Source organism: Dendropsophus ebraccatus, chromosome 7 (genome assembly GCF_027789765.1).
Source record: "Dendropsophus ebraccatus isolate aDenEbr1 chromosome 7, aDenEbr1.pat, whole genome shotgun sequence".
In the NCBI taxonomy this organism is placed as follows: Eukaryota; Metazoa; Chordata; class Amphibia; order Anura; family Hylidae; genus Dendropsophus; species Dendropsophus ebraccatus.
In genome coordinates this window covers 49,255,774-49,277,117 of record NC_091460.1, presented here as the reverse complement: position 1 = coordinate 49,277,117, position 21,344 = coordinate 49,255,774, and the positions used below count along the sequence as shown (strand labels likewise).

General features: G+C 43.8%; 1 protein-coding gene across 2 annotated transcripts in view; it reads left to right on the top strand.

Annotated features, from left to right (window-relative positions):
* Positions 1-21,344, top strand: part of DHX15 (DEAH-box helicase 15) — a 42,576-nt gene that overhangs the window by 17,855 nt on the left and 3,377 nt on the right. For both annotated transcript variants that reach the window (XM_069977472.1, XM_069977473.1), the window contains exons 2-12: positions 1,978-2,320; positions 2,403-2,596; positions 5,226-5,385; positions 6,018-6,236; positions 7,924-8,091; positions 10,297-10,383; positions 10,511-10,660; positions 10,987-11,095; positions 11,941-12,132; positions 15,481-15,603; positions 16,781-16,971. In XM_069977472.1, coding sequence (XP_069833573.1) covers positions 1,978-2,320; positions 2,403-2,596; positions 5,226-5,385; positions 6,018-6,236; positions 7,924-8,091; positions 10,297-10,383; positions 10,511-10,660; positions 10,987-11,095; positions 11,941-12,132; positions 15,481-15,603; positions 16,781-16,971 — 1,936 coding nt within the window. The remainder of the gene's footprint in view (positions 1-1,977; positions 2,321-2,402; positions 2,597-5,225; positions 5,386-6,017; positions 6,237-7,923; positions 8,092-10,296; positions 10,384-10,510; positions 10,661-10,986; positions 11,096-11,940; positions 12,133-15,480; positions 15,604-16,780; positions 16,972-21,344) is intronic.

Below are 21,344 nucleotides of genomic sequence, written 5' to 3'. Positions count from 1 at the left end.
GTGAATGGTATGAGGTTTTGAGCCATCCCCCATTGACACAGTTCAGTGCTCATATGGCTGTCTGGATATACCTTACTTTACTTTCCCACACACCCCTGCCTTATTTATTTTTTATTTCACTGGACTTCTTTAAAGCGGACCTATGGCCTCTGCTGACCTCTTGGTTTTCTTAGATATAAGGGCTAAACCCAGTGTTGACTGGATATGGCTATAGAGAACGATGCTTGTTGTATAAATCTGAATACTGTCTACTCTTAAAGTGAATGGTACCATCTGTTAACAGAAATTTTTTACTACCTTGTCGGTGCTGGCACAGGGATCCCGGTGGTACGGTCCTTCTTTTTAAATGACTTAGTGCACAGCACAGTTTTTCTTTATGTGCATTGACCCACTCTATGCACTAGAGGCCTGGTGCCCTCCAGTATAATGAGATCTCTTTCCCTCCTCTTTGTGATGTTCCTCCATTAGAATCAAGCCTGGCCATGATATGCGCCCCCCTTCCCATGGGAGCTGTGCATTGTATCGGTAGTGTACTTTGTCATTATGCTGATCATCTGGAAATTTGTTGACTTGTTTGCCTTTGTTAATGGCATGAAGTCTCCAGTTTATGGCACAGTTGGGTTATGAGAGTTAAGAGACACTCCTTTATTATGACATAAAGAAGAAGCAGCACTCGCCATCATTTTGTGCAGAACATTGTGCTCAATTTATTCCAGTACGTCCATGATTACATACTATTCAGCAGGTAAGACACCAATCCACCATGATGATGTGAGGTGTTGTCCAGACCAGGGGTCTGCAGAAGCGCCATAAAGCGTGAAACAACTGTCACCTGACGACATTATGGTCGGTTGGCATCTTACCTGCTTAATAATATGAAAACAATCAATGTCAGTAGGGTACATCGAACCACCATTACATCTGTCCTTCACTATCAGGCTCAAGCAAATATCGGGAGAAGGAAGTATAATAAAATATAACCTTTATTGTTTCCAATTTAAAATAAATATGACACACAGTGTTATGTACAGTAGTGATATATACAAATATTGTGGTCTCCAATCTGTCTGCAAATATCAGTGCCTGCTAGTCAATGGTTCAAACCACGGTAGGTATCCACTATTCCAGATACATCAAAGGTCAAGCAATAACATCAGACACAAGCAGTAATATCGTCTCGCAGATTAGGGGAGACCTAAACACCGAAGTAGACCAGCTACCATCTATTACCGACTGTTAGGCTAGTGTCGCCAAAATGCACATGAATGGGAAGTCGGGTACGTCAATCACTGGTCAAGAACTACCAACAAAGTACCAATTACCATGCCCAACGCGTTTCAAAGACCAATGTCCGTCTTATCAGGGGCCAAGCGGTCACAAGTATATGGTACAAATTCAAAACAATTTAGACATGTGTGAATAACAACAAAAACACATGATAACGGGATGGTGCTTCCAGCGGGGACCAACAGTGGCTGTTACACTCACTATCCCAAGGAACAGCATAGACCAGCAGGTAAAAGTACCCAGTGTATAGCAGTGGCTGGTACCGGACATCCACCCGCTAGGTCAATTAGCTAATAGGTGAGTGTAGCGAGCCGTGTCAGTGCCTACTATATGGTCCTCCCCTCTGGGAATCGCATCCCGCAGTGGCAGAAATAATATGTAATCATGGACGTACTGGAGGAATTAAGCACAATGTTCTGTTCTTTATGTCAATACTATTGTGGGCACTTGCACTTTATGGCTGAGCACCCCATCTAGCAGATCTTCCCCTCTGCACCACTGTACCCATCAATCCCTCTGGAATAGCGGGATTAAACTCCTAGAGGTATCACTAGCTGTGCAGGTCTTTGCCCTTCTGTTTAAAGTTACACTCCTTTGTTTAATGTGATTAATATTACGTTTGGAGCTAATGTTTTAGATTCAAATTTTAGAAGTGTTACAGGTTTTAATCCTCATATTCTCAACTTTTAGCAAGGACAGAGATCGCGACAGGGATGACAGATCAAAAGACCGGGATAGAGATCGCGACAGAGACCGCGATCGTGAGAGAGACAGAGACAAGGATAAAGAATCTCGAGCTGCATCGAATACCCCATTTATCTCGGCTGGTGGAGTTCAGGCCGTAAAGCCAGCAGCACTTCCCCAAGGCATCAATCCATTCACCAATCTACCCCATACACCACGTTACTATGATATCCTAAAGAAGCGTCTGCAGCTGCCTGTCTGGGAGTACAAAGAGCGGTTTACAGATATCCTCATGAGGAACCAGTGTTTTGTCCTGGTGGGAGAGACTGGTTCTGGAAAAACTACACAGGTATATGCCCTTTCCCTCCATTGCAATCTCTAATGTTTTTCCGTCTATGAATGTCCTAACCTCTTTCATCGTTATTTTGTAGATCCCTCAGTGGTGTGTAGAGTACATGAGGTCATTACCTGGTCCAAAGAGGGGTGTGGCTTGTACCCAACCCAGAAGAGTGGCGGCCATGAGCGTGGCTCAGAGAGTGGCTGATGAAATGGATGTTATGCTTGGCCAAGAAGTTGGTTACTCAATACGATTTGAGGACTGCAGCAGTGCAAAAACTATTTTGAAGTAAGTAGAAGCAGACAACAAATCTGCCACGTATTTACATGCCCTAATGGGACATATTGGCAGGCAATTTATTTTTTTTTTTGTCTGCTAAAAGTATAGCTGCAGTAGTATGGTAGGTTCTCACTCCTAAGATGCATAGTCATAGGGATTCCCTGGGTCTGCCTTGTGATGTGACATCAGTATTACTTCGGTGGTTATGCAAATTCCATTCATTAGCTTGTTAAAGGGGATTCAGTGCTCCTTCAACCATTGTGTACTGTGCACAGCATAATGTATTGCAGATCACTGCGTTTGTTGTCCTATTAGACAAAGCAATTTTTAACTATAAACGATGGCAAACAAGATTATCATTAACCTGAAATCATTCACCATATTACACAGAACGATAGTTGTTAGTTACGATTGTTACTGTGATTCTTTACTCCTTCTGATCAAAGCAAAAGAACAAAAATGTGAAATTACTCTGAACGATTAACGAACAATTGTGGAACTACATCGAACGATTAGCGAGCTATTAATTTTGTTGTCAGTACCAAACAAACGGGGAACCATTTTTTGTATTTGATCGTTGCCTGCATTTACCTGAAACTGTTATACCTAAAATAGGCTCATGAAAGCCTAAAGAATAAACATAGTCTATATCAGTAGGTTTATGCTGTCTTATATAAGGGTAGCATAAACTAGTGATAGAGAAGCTGAACAGAATGATGTATCACTTACATTGTTCTGTGCTGCTTATTCAGAGAGATCCTCCTGAATAACATGGACAATAAGTAGTCCTTTCCATTATGTGCATGAGCCCAGTAGTCCTGGATGTTCATGAGAAGCAGAAAACCCAGCCCACCAGCTGCTGATTGCCAGTTATCTGTGCATGCTTTGTTTAGGCAGTCGCCTGTCAATCAGCAGCATTTTTGTCACTAGTTTATACTTCTCTCACTTAGGGCAGCATAAACCTAGTGACAGATTCCAGATTCCCTTTAACTTTCTATACTCCCCTGGTGTCCTATAAAGCTATGCTTGGTGAACACTGAGGAAAACAGGGTGCTTTCTAGAGTGCTAATTGTCAGCTTTCCCTATATATAGGCCATCAAATTAGCCATCCCAGTAAAAACCTTTAGGGTGGGTTCACACGTACTGGAATCGCAGTGTATTTCACACTGCGAGTTCCGCAGCGAAATCTGCTGCGATTCCCAGTACTGTCCGTTTGAATAGGTTTACATACTCGCAGACTTTTTATTCTGCTGTGAGTATGTCAAGTTCCATCCCTTTTAACACGCCGCAGCACAGTGAATACTTTACCTGTCCGCGCCCTGGCCTGCTTCTGTGGCACCCGGCTCCCTGACATCCCACAAAGCTGAACGGTGCGCTGTCCCACTGCAGCCACTGATTAGCTTTTTGGGACGTTAGGGTGCTGGGAACCATAGAAGCAGGCCAGGGCATGGACAGGTAAAGTATTCACTGTGCTGCAGCAGGTTAAGAGGGATGGCGCTTTACATACTGACAGCCGAATGAAGATTCGATGGTGCAGATTTGAAGTTTTGATCTACAAAACTGAACACAGCATCAAATCTGCACCATCAAATCTTCTGCAAATCCTGAACGTGTGAACGCACCCTTAAGATGTTTTTAGTTTCACTTGCATGGACAATATTTAAAATAAGATGTATTTGACACAGGTAGTTACACTAAATGGGTATAATTGTCCCTGGTTGTTTTCCTTCCTGAGTCCAGAGCTATTCAGAGTCACAGTTTAGCATTTTTTTCTAGTCCTGTGTCGAGTCTTTGTTGCGTTGATTTCAGCCGCAGCCAACATAGTGATTCCTATTGGATCCATTTCAGTGAAAATTGCTAATGAAAGCGGACTATTTAGTGGGGTTTGTGTGGTGACTGCAGGTGATCTGACTCTATAATTACGCTAATTAATAATTATACCCCGGCCGTACAGTTTAATCTCGCTGCTGTATTCTTTAGTCAGGGATGTGGAGATACACTGTGTTTTTGCTTAATTCATGTTGAGGAATTGAATGAGAATGATTTAGCAATGAGGTATCGATGTGAGTGGTTATATACATTCATCCTTATAACCATTACAAGCACACGACCTTGCAATACTAGAATTCTGTCTTACTAAAATATTGGTCCGTGGATAGCTTATGGTGCGTTTACACAGGAAAGATTTATCTGACAGATCTTTGAAGCCAAAGCCAGGAGCAGACTATAAACAGGGAACAGGTCATAAAGGAAAGACTGAGATTTCTCCTCTTTTCAAATTCATTCCTGGCTTTGGCTTAAAAAAATCAGATAAATCTCTGTGTAAACGCACCCTAACAAGGCAATGGTAAGCTTTTCTGCTGGGTCTTACTGCTCTCTGTATTCTCAGAATTTTGCAGGCTTTGTACGTTTTTCGCCTATTTATGTGGATTTAATTTGCAGACTTTTGTGTGGACTTCATTTTATCCTAAAACATACTATAAGACCACTGGATGAATCGCGGATCTATCCTCAGAATAGCCAATTGGTCTTTGGTGGGGGGCCAAAACCAAGAGGCCATGGCCAGGGGTGCAGGAAATCCAACTCCTGCTATTCTATCACCAGTAATTGTATATCTAATATCTATTCCTCTCTTTAGGTACATGACTGATGGTATGTTACTGCGAGAGGCGATGAACGACCCCTTGTTGGAGCGCTATGGTGTAGTTATACTTGACGAAGCCCATGAAAGGACTTTAGCTACAGATATTTTAATGGGCGTTTTAAAAGAGGTCGTTCGGCAAAGGAATGATTTAAAGGTAATCATCTGTTTCGTTTTCTTGTTCCTGATCTGTGAGATCGCTTTTGAAATCTCCCTAAAATTGGCTTTAATCCCTGTGAATAAAAATAGCATCAAAATGTGGATGCGCTGTGTCTGCCAGAAACTAGTCCAGCCTCTTCACGTGTGACATTAGATTTCACTTCCATGTACTGGCCAGCTGGATGTATTTCATCCCAGGAAGCAGAAAAGCTGATGGTTCAGCATTGACCATGCAGTGTGCTGTCTGTTTCTCTGCAATGGCTTGAACATGTGCAGACTGCACTTATTACAACTAAATAATGTTCACCACAGCTTTTCTCTAACTCAATGCAGGGTGAGCTTGTCCTGAGCAGAAGCCAGTTTGTGTATGCATCGTGTTGATCATGTGAGCGCTGTCAGCGCTGTCAATGTGCCTGTCCGATTAGGAGCAGGACAACAGCTGTAGTGCACATTGATTTACCAGAGAGAATCGCTGTGTTGTTATCAAACCAGTGTTCAGTATGGGCAGACAATATAGGGCCCAGTCTGCTGGAATGCAAAGGGGGAGACATTAAATTGTCCTCGAGTGGTTAAATTATTCTTTGAACGACATGTATAAGATCCATGTTTTCTTTTAATTTCTTTTCGCAGGTTATAGTCATGAGTGCCACCCTAGATGCAGGCAAGTTCCAGATTTATTTTGATAGCTGTCCTCTCCTCACTATTCCCGGCCGTACGCATCCTGTAGAAATCTTTTACACTCCGGAGCCGGAGAGAGACTATCTAGAAGCCGCCATCCGTACAGTCATTCAGATCCATATGTGTGAAGAGGAGGAAGGAGATCTTTTGCTCTTCCTTACAGGTCAAGAGGTTTGTGTCTCCCAAATTGAAACTGTTTTTTCATTGAAAAAGAATACCAGGATGTTAAAGCATACTGGTCAGTTAAAAGAAACTTTTGACACCTGGGTCTCTGCTGAGACTCCCAAGCATCAGAAGAATGAGCAGGGAGAAGCAGTTCTAGTGTGCTTCACTTCTGCACTGTCAATTATTTTGCCCCATAGATTTATAATGTAGCAGCATGATGGAGATCACTACCATGTTTTCTCCTCGCTCATTCTGATCGGTAAGTGTTTAAGTAGTGAGATTCTGACTAAATGATTTTCTTTAAAAAATAGGAGTATCCCTTTAAGATACATCAAGCACTGTCAGGGTGATCATTAGAAAACCATGAACAGGACAAGTATGCAAAGTGCTTTAAGCTGCTTTGATGAAAGTGGAGCTTGACATATTTATGATAATGTGTCACATTACAGTGGGTTCTGACTTCACGCTCTTAACATTTTATGAGTTGCATACCTTAGGAACAAGTTTTGTAGAAGATTTAGGATTTGTAACCATTTTCTAGATCTATCATTTTTTTTTAACCTCATAATGACGGATGGTGGGTATTCCCCTCATGCCTTCATTAAAAGAATAGAGCAAGGTCGCACATTGTGAGCCGCCTTTGTACAGCACAGCTTCCTATCAAAGCTGATGGCAGCATTTAAAGGGGTAGTCCACCCAAAAAAAAATTCTTTCAAATCAACTGCTGCTATGAAGTGACAGAGATTTGTAATTTACTTCTATTAAAAAATCTCAAGCCTTCCAGTACTTATCAGCTGCTGTATGCCCAACAGGAAGTTGTATTATTTCCAGTCTGGAGAGCAGGAGGGGTTTTCTATGGGGATTTGCTCCTGCTTTGGACAGTTCCTGACATGGACAGAGGAGGCAACAGAGAGCACTGGGTCAGACAGGAAAGAAAACACTACTTCCTGCTGGACATACAGCAGCTAATAAGTACTGGAAGACTTAAGATTTTTTAATAGAAGTGAATTACAAATCTCTGGCACTTTATGGCACCAGTTGATTTGAAAGAAATTTTTTTTGGGTGGACTACCCCTTTAAATGATTTTCACATCCCTGCACCAGTGGTCAAGTGGCTGGATTGGCTCCCTACAGGGACATTGCGGAGAGCCGATGCAATGTCAGTGCAGCCTGAGGCCTCCCGCGCTGTCTAACATTTGAGAGTGCTTTATCCTATCTGCAGGCTGAAGCTATCGAGCTGCAATATAATTGGTGTGCTGCATTGATCCCTATAATCAATCAGTGTGTTGCTAATAGCAGACACCTCCCATCCCATCCCATAATATAAAAACAAAACAAAATAAACTTATCTGGCACTGCCATGCAGAATCGCCTGGACTTTTAAATTATCACATTCCTGATCTCTCGGTAAACGGCATAAGCTCAAAAACCCGATAAAATGCAAAATTGAAGACTTGTCAAGGCTGTCCGGACAGGCAGAAGCTACTGGGCACCGCCCCAATGACTCCTGGCTCAGGAAGCATAAAAATGATCCCCTTTAACAGCTCCCTGCCATGACAGATTTTAGCTGCCACTCACTCATAAGTTTCATTGTGGATCTTAAGGTGACTACCTTTAGACGAGTGGCTATAAGGACTCTACACGCCTTGTGCAGTTTCTATATTATTTTTCCACTTCTGCTTTTTATTCTTAGGAAATTGATGAAGCATGTAAAAGGATAAAACGAGAAATTGATGACTTGGGCCCCGAAGTTGGAGATATAAAAATCATCCCTCTATATTCTACCCTTCCACCCCAGCAACAGCAGAGAATATTTGAGCCCCCTCCACCCAAGAAACCCAATGGTGCAATAGGAAGGAAAGTGAGTATAAGAGCAGAAGTAAATGACATATTTGTCTGCGCCCGGTGTGAATTCTTTGTCTTGATGTCTCCTTTCCTGAAGTTTCCATGGTGATAAAATACTTGTTTGTAGCCAGAACCGCACTGGAATAAATGGGTTTCTGATGCACTCCTGTTCTTTCACATTCGAGAGCTGAAACTGGATGTCTGTTCTTTCTATTAAAATTACTTTTACCATTTAACATCTTTATTCTAAACTTTAAGGGGTTATCTGTTTAGGAAAAATTTATTACATATAGTTGCAAGTAAATAAAAAAATAACCTGCACCCATGTGAAATGCAGTGTCTTCCTCTGAGCTGCAGTCATCATTGGGGGCTTGCCCTGAAGCTCCAAAAGTACTGTTGAATAACGACTCTTAAAGGATTTTAGAGAAACAATCCATTTATCACTTATCCACAGCATAGGTGATTTTTGGGTCTTTAGTGATCTCCTATGCAGGTCCCTAAGTGCCCCAATGGCCACTGCACCAATCACTGCTGTGGGACTGATGGAGATTATGCCCCGGGATCTCCATAGCAGTGAATGAATTGGTGGATGGGTTATAAGGAGCACACAGTTCTCTGGATCACTTGAGGTGTCGGACCCCTCAGTTCCATCTACAGAATAGTTGAAAACCTTCTACAAATACAGGTTTTGCAAAGTTTCAGAATAATCTCACCCCCTTGAATTGATGAAAGACGCAGGGGTTTTGTGCAGATGAGGCATATATGAGGCAATGCTATATTTTCATTGCACCACTAACTTTTTTTGTACTTGTGATACTAGATTTACTAATGTAGTTCAAGGTCTTCGTGTGACATTGAGGGAAACTATTCTGGAACGTCTTTCTAATGTGATAATCTTACTGAAATCAATCAGCAAAGTGTAGGTGACACTGCAGGGTTATGTCAGCCGGTATAAAATGCATTTCTTAGAGGTTACAGCACTTCTGCATTTATGTGTGAATAGCTCAGTGAATATCGTTCCTGCTTTTCTTAAGCCTTATAACGTACATTTGTGCAAACTGCTTAAAGCGACTCTGTACCCACAATCTGACCCCCCAAACCACTTGTACCTTCAGATAGCTGCTTTTAATCCAAGATCTGTCCTGGCGTTCATTCGGCAGGTGATGCAGTTAATGTCCTAAAAAACTTTTAAACTTGCAGCCCCGTGCCCTAACTTCATCCTCACCCTCTTCATCATTAGGAATGCCACTGGAACATTTACTCCTGTCTGAACATTGCACAGGTCCTTAAAGGAAACCTCTCACCCCCCATGTCGGGATAACAGGCACCCGGCCCCTCGCTAGAGCCCCCTATACTTACCTGACCGCGCCGGGTCCCGCTTCTTGATCTGGTCCAGTGACGGAGCTTTCAGCGCCCGAAGCCCGGTGCGCGCGCGCTCCTGAGATGAGTCCGACGCTCATAGAAAATGAATGGAGGGTCGGACTCTCCATTCAATCTCTATGAGCGTCAGACTCCTCTCAGGAGCGCGCCGGGCGCGATCAGGTACACGGGGGAGACAGGTCCTCTTTAACGATCCAGCCCATGTTCCGTGCTAACACAACTGATGAATAGGAGACAATCTGCCTGGAGCATTCCTAATGATAAGAAGGGCGGGGAGGAGGGACAGAGAGGTTGTGCCAGCCTAATGCATACACAATCTAGGCCATGCCCGTTGGGCACGCGGCTGCAAGTTTAGGGTGCGTTTACACAAAGATTTATCTGACAGATTTTGGAAGCCAAAACCAGGAACAGAGTATAAACAGAGAACAGGTCATAAAGGAAACATTGAGATTTCTCTTCCTTTCAAATCCATTACTGGTTTTGGCTTTAAAAATCTGTCAGATAAATCTTTCTGTGTAAACGCACCATTAAAAGTTTTTTAGGACAAAAACTGCATCACCTGCCGAACGAACCACAGGACAGATCTTGGATTAAAAGCAGCTATCCGAAGGTACAAGTGGGTGGGGGGGGGGACAGATTGTGGGTACAGAGTCTCTTTAACTGGCATCAATTGCACTATATGTAACAATATGGGAAATGATGGTATTATATTTTTTAGATGGTCATGGGGTATATTACTGTGTACACATGTATATAATATTCATCAAAGATCAGTTTTTCCCTCTCCTGTATGATATCCATTTTTCTGCTTTTTTAATTTCTCCTCTTGCCACTTTTTTAGGTTGTGGTATCCACTAATATTGCTGAGACTTCACTGACCATTGATGGAGTTGTATTTGTGATTGATCCTGGATTTGCCAAGCAAAAGGTACATCTGATATTACTGAGCAGGAAGAATCACAGCTGCTGTGACTTTGGTTTTATTATAGTAATATTCTCTCCATTGTTGTGGTTTTATTAATGTGGCTCTATTTATTTGCATATTCTGAATATAGGTGTATAACCCTCGAATTCGAGTAGAGTCTCTCCTGGTTACTGCTATCAGCAAGGCTTCTGCACAGCAAAGAGCTGGTCGTGCTGGTCGTACAAGGCCTGGCAAATGCTTTAGACTTTACACAGAGAAGGCATACAAAACAGAAATGCAGGTTAGTTTTTTTTTTTTTTTTGTTCTCTGCTATGCAATGGGTGAATTCTGCATGGAGAAGGTCCATTGAACTATATTTACTTTAACTAAATACCATCATCAGTGTGAGTCACACAAGTACAAATCTGCTAGGCTGGTGATGTGTCCTGTTGTGTCTATAGCAGTAGTAGAACTTTTAGCCATGACAAAGGTGTCACTGGCCTGGTATGCTCAATGGTGCTGCTTATAAATCATTGGAGAAAGAAACTTCTAGTCTGAATTCTTCGCCAACACAAAAAAATGATATTGTAATGTTTCTGTATGAATTTGTCTCATTTTCCCCATTAGGACAACACATACCCTGAGATTTTGAGGTCCAACTTGGGTTCTGTGGTGTTGCAGCTAAAGAAGCTGGGTATTGATGACTTGGTACACTTTGACTTCATGGATCCTCCAGGTATAATACATACTGTAGACATGAATGCATACTGTCATATTGCAATTTGGGTTTGTCTTGTCATTTTCTTAGTAGCTCTTTAGTGTAAACCAACCGTGGTATAAGTTATTAATTTAACCAGTGTTCCTTTAAGCTGTCTGTAATGAAGTTAGTTTGCCATCAGCCATTCAAGATGGAGGTGTCTATTAAAGTTTCGGCTAGAAAGTGTAATGCTGATGGTGAAACTCGGCTGCTCAGAGCTGCAAATATCTGTTTAGACACATACCAACCTTTAATGTGAGCGATTGCAGTCATCTACAAATCTGCTGTTATACTTTTTGGCAGTTTAACTCCTTTCAAAACTTAGGCATATGTGTTTCATAGGAGTTGTTTACTTGCTCAGATTATAAAAACCTGTATATCCTGGAGACCAGGTTCTATCTTGCTCTCTTATTCTGCTCTCAGGGTAAATTAAATCACCTGACAAACCCTACGTCTGTCCAAGTCTGATAGTACTTTTTCATTCTTGGGTACTGTATATTGCACTGGGATTTTTACAATGTTCAATGTGCTCTGTAAACAGTGGTCTTCTAGGATATGTAGTTTTCAGAGCATAGTTGTGCTTTTACTTAATTTCTGGCCAAAATATTGGCAGCGAGGACTCCATTATGTATAAGAAGCAGCTGGAAATGTTATATGTAAAAAGAGTTGTACATGAAGAACCCTGAAGGGGCACATTAAAGATGACAAGAGACCGCTATTTCTACCAGTAGATAGAGTATTGATTGTGGTTTTTTTTAATTAAAATAAATGCAACTAATTTTTTTTTTTCCCCGTTTTGTTTCCTCCCTTCGTCCTTTCTATAGCCCCTGAAACACTGATGCGTGCTCTGGAATTGTTAAATTACCTCGCTGCCTTAAATGATGATGGTGATCTGACTGAACTGGGATCCATGATGGCAGAATTTCCCCTCGACCCCCAGCTTGCCAAGATGGTTATTGCGAGTTGTGACTACAACTGTTCTAATGAGATCCTATCCATAACTGCTATGTTGTCAGGTAATGGCAGGGCACATGCAAAGGAAATACCCCCTTAAGATCAGCCTACTGTATCCAGTGACATAAATGTCAGACCTTCATATATGGGGTTATATGATCCAGAGGGAGTAACATGCATAGGGCCCAAGGACACTGCTCCTGTGACTTTATCCACTTTGGATAGAGACTGGCATTGGGCTGCTGTCAGATCTTAGAAAGATGTGCTCAGGCTCATGTTGGCATCTTAGTTCAGCATACTTTTACTTGGCTCTTATGAAGCTTGATGGGGGTTTGAGGTTATTGAACAAAGGCTGTCCACATTATATACCTGTCAATAGCATTCCCTGTGTCTTCCATTAGTCAATAATGATTGGGGACAATGATTGGAGTGTCAATCAGCACCTTATCGGCTCCTCTCCAATGATCCTGCCCATCTTGGCCTACAGGTTTATGGGGCATTTAAAAGGATATAGTTGAAACATTAAGCTATCAGATAACCTACATATGTATAGCCTCTTTATGGAGAACTTACAGATATTTTTGGTCTATGTTCTCATTGGCACAGGTGTTTACCATATATATGTCTTTCTTACAGTTTGGGCCTTTAAAGTTGTGTGTGGACTTACATTTAATTTTATATTGTAATGAAGAGCAGCTGACCACTAAGTAACCAAAATAAAGCAAGCCTATATCAAGTATAATATTAGGGTCTTGCATATGAACTGTTCTAACAGAATGTGTCAGTGTTACACGTACAAACCAGAGAGATGCCCAAGGCTGAATGAGAGGAAAGCTTTCCTCTCATTTAGTCTTGGGCTGGTTTTACATGTGTTTAATATGGCCTCAAGTCTGGGCCTGGTCTCTGGTCTAGAGACCTTACTGTTTTGGTGATTTGTATTACTGTCAGTTTAGATCTTCAGGCTCATGCTTGGGCCGGGACTTTGGGCTAAGCTAATATTTCTCTGGTATCTGTCTGCATCAGATAGCATGTGCTGTTTAACACCTCATCTGGCTCAGTTTTCTGGTGCTGAACAGACTTCACAAAGGAGGTTCTGAGGTTTGTAATGTGGACACAAACCACTTGCCTGTATCACTCGGGAAACCGTTTTTCTGCAGCTAACTTTACGATTTGATTTATTTGGTTACTATGTGCAACACTGACACCATCTTAGAACAGTTGTTACGGTCTATGATGTCCTATTGATGCTTTAAATAACCAAATATGGAACCTCTCTGGAATCTCTCAAAATGAGAGAACTAAGAGTAATCTTGCAATGCTTCGGTGCATCCGTATTTTATTAGATGTATATGCTCATTTCTTATCAAATTTTTTTTATAGAGCTTTCAGATGATTCAGACTCAGAGCAGACGGGCAGGGCAGAGAGTCTATTATTTTTCTCGGCTTCTGTGGAGGTGGCAGTAGCTAGAACCACAACAATTGCTGATAAGTCTTCTAAAGTCTTGCTGGTGGTGAGATGTATGTTTAAGAATAGTCCCAGACACAAAAAAAACCTTTTAACTATGCTACCAATACCTAGATGTTGTATATGTAGTTTTATACATTGGGCAGTAGTCAAATACACTTTCGATTATTACAACTAGAGATGACCGAACCGGGTTCGAGTCAATGCAAACCCGAACGTTCGGTATTTGATTAGCAGTGGCTGCTGAACTTGGATAAAGCTCTAAGGTTGTCTGGAAAACATGGATACAGCCAATGACTGTATCCATGTTTTCCACATAGCCTTAGGGCTTTATCCAACTTCAGCAGCCCCCGCTAATCAAATGCCGAAAGTTCGGGTTCGGATCGACTCGAGCATGCTCGAGGTTCGCTCATCTTTACTTGCAACATAACAGTAAGAGTTCCTGCCACTTTTGAAAGGATTCTCCACTTCGACAAATTCCTGCTTTTTAGTACGTCTCTTGACAATAAGCAGACCACACAGTGCTGGGACCTCAATTGATGAGAACTGGTGTGAGGGGAAACCTGACCATAAGTGCTTAATCTCCCTGCAGCTCTACCACAGGAAAAATAGGGCACTGCTCTGTGCTAGTTCCGATTAAGCGGGTTGTTTGTGTAAACCAGGACTTAGAGAAGGTTTTGGAATCTCTTTCCACTGTGGGCAAGTGGATCCTGAAAATTTAATAAGATATATGAAATTTTTTTTCTAAACTGGCTATTCTTGGGGTATTCCCATCTTAAGGTCTTATACCCTATCCATAAAATAGGAGACAAAAAGTTAAGTGTTAGTTTCTGACCACTGGAATCCCCACCAATTCTAGGAACAGGGACATAATTTTCTACGGAATGAATGGTCTGCACCACGTGTGGTCGACCAGCTCTATAAGGAAATTTTGTCAGCTACATAGAGAACAAATGGAGCTTTGGCTGCGCATCATATATTCTGGTGGCATTATTGCCACTTCTCAGGATTATTGGGGATCCCAGTGATCAGTCACCAATCAACTTTTATGCCTTTTTCTGTGCATAGAGAGAACTTGAGATGGGATTTACCCCTTTAGCCTATAAGGGTATGTTCACACTGAATAAAACAGGCAGAATTCCGCTGCGGAATCCCACCTGCCTCTGTGTCAATGGGATGCCTCCGCTCAAAGAATTGACATGTCAATTCTTTGAACAGAGAGCTGAGGCCTACGAGACATCCTATTGACACACTGAGGCAGGCTGGATTCTGAGCAGAGTAATTCCGCCAGTTTTACTCAGTGTGAACGTAAAATAAGGCATCTGCTTTGTAGTGTCTTGTTAGGGCACAAGTGTAGGCCAGTTTGTTGTACAGTATGTAGACAGGTGTCGTATCATGTCTGTTTTTCAAAAGAATAATTTATTAATCCCTTAAGATCAGAGGGGTAATGGAAATTCGTCTACTGCTGCCACCTCCGCAGAGATCTCTTGTTTCTTTATAGAATTGCAAAGCATTAGCCATTAGTGGCAGGAAGACTGCATTTTGAAGGAAAGCAAACATAACTTAGTTCCCAGTGTTTTCTATCTTATTGCCTTAGGTTCTACTTGAGAAAGCAGCCTTTCTAGGTCGTTCTATTTAGACCTTATGACCTGTCTTCGTATACTTGCTCACTTACTGGCTGTCATGGTTCTATACACATCAATAAGCTCTAGACAGTATAATCAGATGCTTTGTAGTTTTGAAACCCTCTTGTCTTACAGATGGGGTTAGGTGTTGATGTACCAAAGCAAGGTAGTAAACAGCCCAAGATGCAGTTGGAGGTCCATCCTGCCCTGCCCTGCCCTATGCTCTGTGAACTGACCTAGCTAGGCCTTGTTCCTCTGTCAGTGAATGCGTGACTCATCGATATGGGCATTTGTGTTGGGCCCATACCAACCTTGTTTAGTCCCACAGTGTTTTATCCGACCCACGGAAGTCAAGAAAGCTGCAGATGAGTCCAAGATGAGGTTTGCCCACATAGATGGCGATCATCTGACGCTGCTGAATGTGTACCACGCTTTCAAACAGAGTGAGTAGCTTTAGTTGTTTTTGTTTTGTATTTATTACGTTCATACGTTTGTTATTAACCCTTACAAGGCTGAATGAGGCCACGTTCCCACTGGCTGATGAATGCATGTGGCTGAAACCATGCCCCCATGTGTTCAACCAGTGGCCGCATGATGTTGCTCGGACTATCTGCATGGTCACTGGTGAACTTGGGGGGTGATATCAGACGTATGTGCCCATTTGCATCTTGGGGCACACCCATAATGTAGAAGTTACTTATAGTGAGATTTTTGAATGGAATATTCCTCAGTAATAAAATAATATAGCTGATGGTGTAAAAGTCAGTACTTGTCTGTGTGGCTGTCATTCTCAGACTGGTAATAAAGCTCATCTTGACCTCCTTCATGTCACTTTTCACGCTATATTGCTGTCATCATATTAACAGAATTTCCACCTAAACCTGGTCTCCAAAATGTAGCTATTGGGATGGGGATGAAATCTTGTTTTGGTAGCTGTAAGAGATCAATCATAGACATCTAAGATGTGGTTTTTTCTATGTCATACTGCTATGCCCAAAAATGTGATTTTTATGTGACTTTTCAGAATACCCTCAAGTCTGCATATATGAGGAATAGATCTGTTTCTGTTTAAACAGAGACTTGCTTTTTAAATGTTTCCTATACAGAGAAAAGGAGACCCTCCCTCCCTGTAACACAATAGTGCACACACTCAGAAGCAGCATAGAGGACATTATATAGCAGGGAATGCTTACTAGAAGCAGCAGAGTCTGTTCCCCCTCCCCTGCTCATAGAACTAACTTTGATTTCTTTGTGAGCTGTTAACCTATATTCATCCTTTCCCCTCTAAAGACTGACTTTATCAGTGCATGGAGATATATTATGTGTTCATATACAGCTCCCCTGCGACCTCAAACTCTCCATTAGATGAGTGCAGGAAACAAGAATTGGGATACATGAGCTTATTACACCCTGGCCGATGAATGCCCCTGCCCTATTCTATTAAATGACCTCTTTAACTGTGATTAAAAACCTGCTAAATGGAAATGACCACAGGCCTGTGTTGTCATTGTTACTTTGACCCGCAGTGATTGTCTGACATGGAGGAATGTCATTTTATAGACTACTTGAGCTGTTTTTCCCGTTTTTTGATCAAGGTGTCTAAATCTTCTCTCCCCCCAGATCATGAGTCGTCTCAGTGGTGTTATGACAACTTCATTAACTACAGGTCCCTGATGTCTGCAGACAATGTAAGGCAGCAGCTGTCACGAATCATGGACAGATTTAACTTGCCACGTAGAAGCACAGACTTCACAAGCCGGGATTATTACATTAATATCAGAAAAGCTTTGGTTACCGGCTATTTTATGCAGGTACGTTTCAGCATCTGGAATAGAAAAAAAAAAAAAGTAACTTTGAATTCCTGCCTTTGAGGTTAAGTTCAGATGGGAAATCGCATAAACGGTTATGAGTCGCTAAAATCATATAACAAGGTCTTTTAGGAATTCATATGTGAGAACTGGAGGGACTTGAGAAAGTACAAGCAATTAACTCCACATAAATGGTTCTTGGCCTCCCTACTGATCTGTGATATGAGAAAATTAACTCCTTGTGTGCTTGTTGACTCGCCGCCTTGTTTTTGCTTTTTTTTTTTAAAGCTGCTTAAATTAGATGAAATTATCAAGCATATGGCGCATTGTCAAGTGTGTCATCTCAGGTTTGCTTGCACAGAAATATATCTGTCTCCAGACCACTGGGGATTAGCCTTGTCAGGCTCTCTTAGATCTGTTTCCTTGTGTTGAGGTGACACATCTGGATTGTCTGAATATTGTGTAAATTTGCTAACAGCTCTTAAAGCTGGCCATACAAATGAGATTAATGTTTGTGGAACTGGCCATCTAGAGCAGGGGTCCTCAACTGGCGGACCGCGGTCCGAACCCGGACCGCGGAGGCCAGCTGTCCGGACCCCTGGTCAGACCTCCTAACCGCCCCGGATCTGGTCTGTCCCGTCCCGCTCCCCACCGCACTGCCTCCCGCCCCATAGGCGTACTGTCCTTAGATGTCAGTACGCCTGTGGGGCTGGGGGCAGTGTCGGTCCGGCCCCCGGCTGATACGCGCTCTCTGGGGATGTCCCGGGGATTCCCCAGCAGAGCGCGCACCACAGACCTCAGTGTACGCTGCCGGCCTGTCCTTCCCGGAAGTGCAGGCCGGCGGTGTACGCGGAGATCACTGATGCGCGCGCTCTGCTGGGGAATCCCCGGGACATCCCTACAGAGCGCGTATCAGCCGGGGGCCGGACCGACGGGAAGAGAAGAAGACAGCCGCAGCGGGGAACGAGGTGCTAGGTGAGTTGTTTTTGTTATTTTTTTTTTCTGTCTGGGGGGCATCTACAAGGGGAGAGCGCACAGGTGGACTATATACTACAGGAGGGACCACTGAGGGGGCTATATACTACTGGGGGGAGCGCACAGGGGGCTATATACTACAGGGGGGTCCTCACAGGGGGCTATATACTACTGAGGGGGCTATATACTACTGGGGGGAGTGCACAGGGGGTTATATACTACAGGGGGGACCTCACAGGGGCTATATACTACAGGGGGAAAGCACAAGGGGGCTATATACTACTGGGGGGGGGGGGACCTCACAGGGGGCTATATACTACTGGGGGGAGAGCACAGGGGCGCTATATACTACTGGGGGGAGCTCACAGGGGGCTATATACTACAGGGGGACAGCGCACGTGGGGGCTATATACTACAGGGGGAGCTCACAGGGGGCTATATACTACAGGGGGGAGCTCACAGGGGGGCTATATACTACTTGGGGGGAGCTCACGGGGGCTATATACTACTGGGGGGAGCTCACAGGGGGCTATGTACTACAGGGGGACAGCGCACGGGGGGGCTATATACTACAGGGGGGAGCTCACAGGGGGCTATATACTACAGGGGGGAGCTCACAGGGGGCTATATACTACAGGGGGAGAGCACAGGGGGGGCTATATACTACTGGGGGGAGCTCACAGGGGGGCTATATACTACTGGGGGGAGCTCACAGGGGGGCTATATACTACTGGGGGGAGCTCACAGGGGGGCTATATACTACAGGGGGAGAGCGCACGGGGAGGCAATATACTACTGGGGGGAGCTCACAGGGGGCTATATACTACAGGGGGAGAGCGCACAGGGGGGCTATATACTACTGGGGGAGCAACAGGGGGCTATATACTACTGAGGGAGAGCGCACAGGGGGGGGGCTATACACTACTGGGGGAGCAACAGGGGGGCTATATACTACCAGGGCAGTCACCCCCTTTGTACCTAATATCAAAGGCCTGGTGAGAGAGAAAAAAAATGCCAGTTTTCCCGCTAATAAGCAGCAATTCTGTATGTAAGAGAAACAGATTGCTGAACTCAGGGAGAACAGCCAAATGACAACACTACTGGCTGCTAATGAAAGCGCTCAATGCAGTGAAGTCCTAGGTGCATTGCCCCCTGGGAAACATGAGTATGCAAAAGAGGAGTCCGTGGAGCCTCATTGAAGAGTCTCAAAACACAGGACTAGCCAGATATCCCTCCTGGAAGGACCCAGCCAAGTGGCAGCTCCTGTTAGGAAACCACCAAATCCACCATATTAAGTGGCCCTATAAGTCAGTGTAATGACAAGGGATAAACCAAGGCTAGGTAACCATCCACAGACAGCTGTTTCGGGGTGTTGCCCCTCATCAGTGTGGAGCAGGATTCTGGCTAGGTGGGAGCAATGCCTAGTAGAGCCATAAGAGAAACAGGCATTGCTCCCACCTAGCCAGAATCCTGCTCCACACTGATGAGGGGCAACACCCCGAAACAGCTGTCTGTGGATGGTTACCTAGCCTTGGTTTATCCCTTGTCATTACACTGACTTATAGGGTCACTTAATATGGTGGATTTGGTGGTTTCCTAACAGGAGCTGCCACTTGGCTGGGTCCTTCCAGGAGGGATATCTGGCTAGTCCTGTGTTTTGAGACTCTTCAATGAGGCTCCACGGACTCCTCTTTTGCATACTCATGTTTCCCAGGGGGCAATGCACCTAGGACTTCACTGCATTGAGCGCTTTCATTAGCAGCCAGCAGTGTTGTCATTTGGCTGTTCTCCCTGAGTTCAGCAATCTGTTTCTCTTATGGCTCTACTAGGCATTGCTCCCACCTAGCCAGAATCCTGCTCCACACTGATGAGGGGCAACACCCCGAAACAGCTGTCTGTGGATGGTTACCTAGCCTTGGTTTATCCCTTGTCATTACACTGACTTATAGGGCCACTTAATATGGTGGATTTGGTGGTTTCCTAACAGGAGCTGCCACTTGGCTGGGTCCTTCCAGGAGGGATATCTGGCTAGTCCTGTGTTTTGAGACTCTTCAATGAGGCTCCACGGACTCCTCTTTTGCAATTCTGTATGTAAATAGTTGAACGTTTGTGACAAAGTAACAAAACACGTTTCCTACTGATGGTCAGCTCGGACCTTCACCTGACAATAGACCCCGGTAAGTGGACCTTCACTAAAAGTTGTTGAGTACCCCTGATCTAGAGTGTATGGGGACATCTTGACTCTTCCCCGAGAGATGCATAGGACATGTTGCATTTTAAAATGCACAATCTTTTGTGCTTAGGGAGTTAAGCAGCCACTAGAGATATCTGTCAGCACGGCCAAACATCCCTGTGTTCTCTATGGGGAACATGGCTTATCTCTCATACAACAAAGGGATCAGGTAGTAAATTGCCATCATGCCAGATCTTTCTCCATACTGTAGTGGGTTTGGCCGACATAAGTATAAAGTGAATAGGGACCTTAAGAGGCTTTTTCTTTTCTGCCTATTCAGAATGCATGCACATTCAACCAACCTTGTATAAAGTTTCACGAGAACACTTAGGAGTGTATGGCCAGTTTTCCCCTGTGCGAATGAAATGACAGCTCACTTACTATGGGGCTGCTGAAGATATCCAGTGGATATACACAGCTGTATTTGTTGGTACAGTAGAGTGAATGAAGGAGCAGCGCACATTCTCCTCTTCCCCTCTATTTACATAGGGGATGAAGGACCCCTGTTCTCATAATCATCTTTGAGTTAGTCCATTTGAAGTGTGTTTCAGTCATACAATGCCATATAGAATTTACCTTGAAACACTTTTAGGGTAGCTTCACACGTACTGATGAGTCGGCTAGGTCGTGGCAGATCACTTTCACTACATACGCACAGCGGTCTGAACGACCGCTGCGTGTATGTAATTCTGCCGGCCGCTTAACCCCTTCTGTTGCCGCCTGGCTCCTGCTCCCGCTCTGTATACATTACCTGTCCTCGCTGCACGGGTCCCGGCGTACTGCTCTCCCGCCCGGCCAATCAGTGGAGCAGTACGCCGGGACCCCGTGCAGCAAGGACAGGTAATGTATACAGAGGGGGAGCCGGGCGGCAGCTGAAGGGGTTAAGCAGCCGGCAGAATTACATACCGACAGACCGCTGTGTGTATGTACTGAAAGTGATCTGCCAGGACCTAGCCGACTCGGAGCGTTATTAACGCTGCGAGTCGGTACGTGTGAAGCTACCCTTAAGCTTTGCATTACTTTGTTCTACTCTTACATTTTTTCTGACTGTTGGTGTCTGATATTTTAGTTCATATCTTGCAGGTATATATGTCCATTTATTCTTGCTGTTGTTTTGCTGTTAAAAGCCGACTGCTGTGTCCTCTGCGACTCTGGTGTTCAGTGCTGT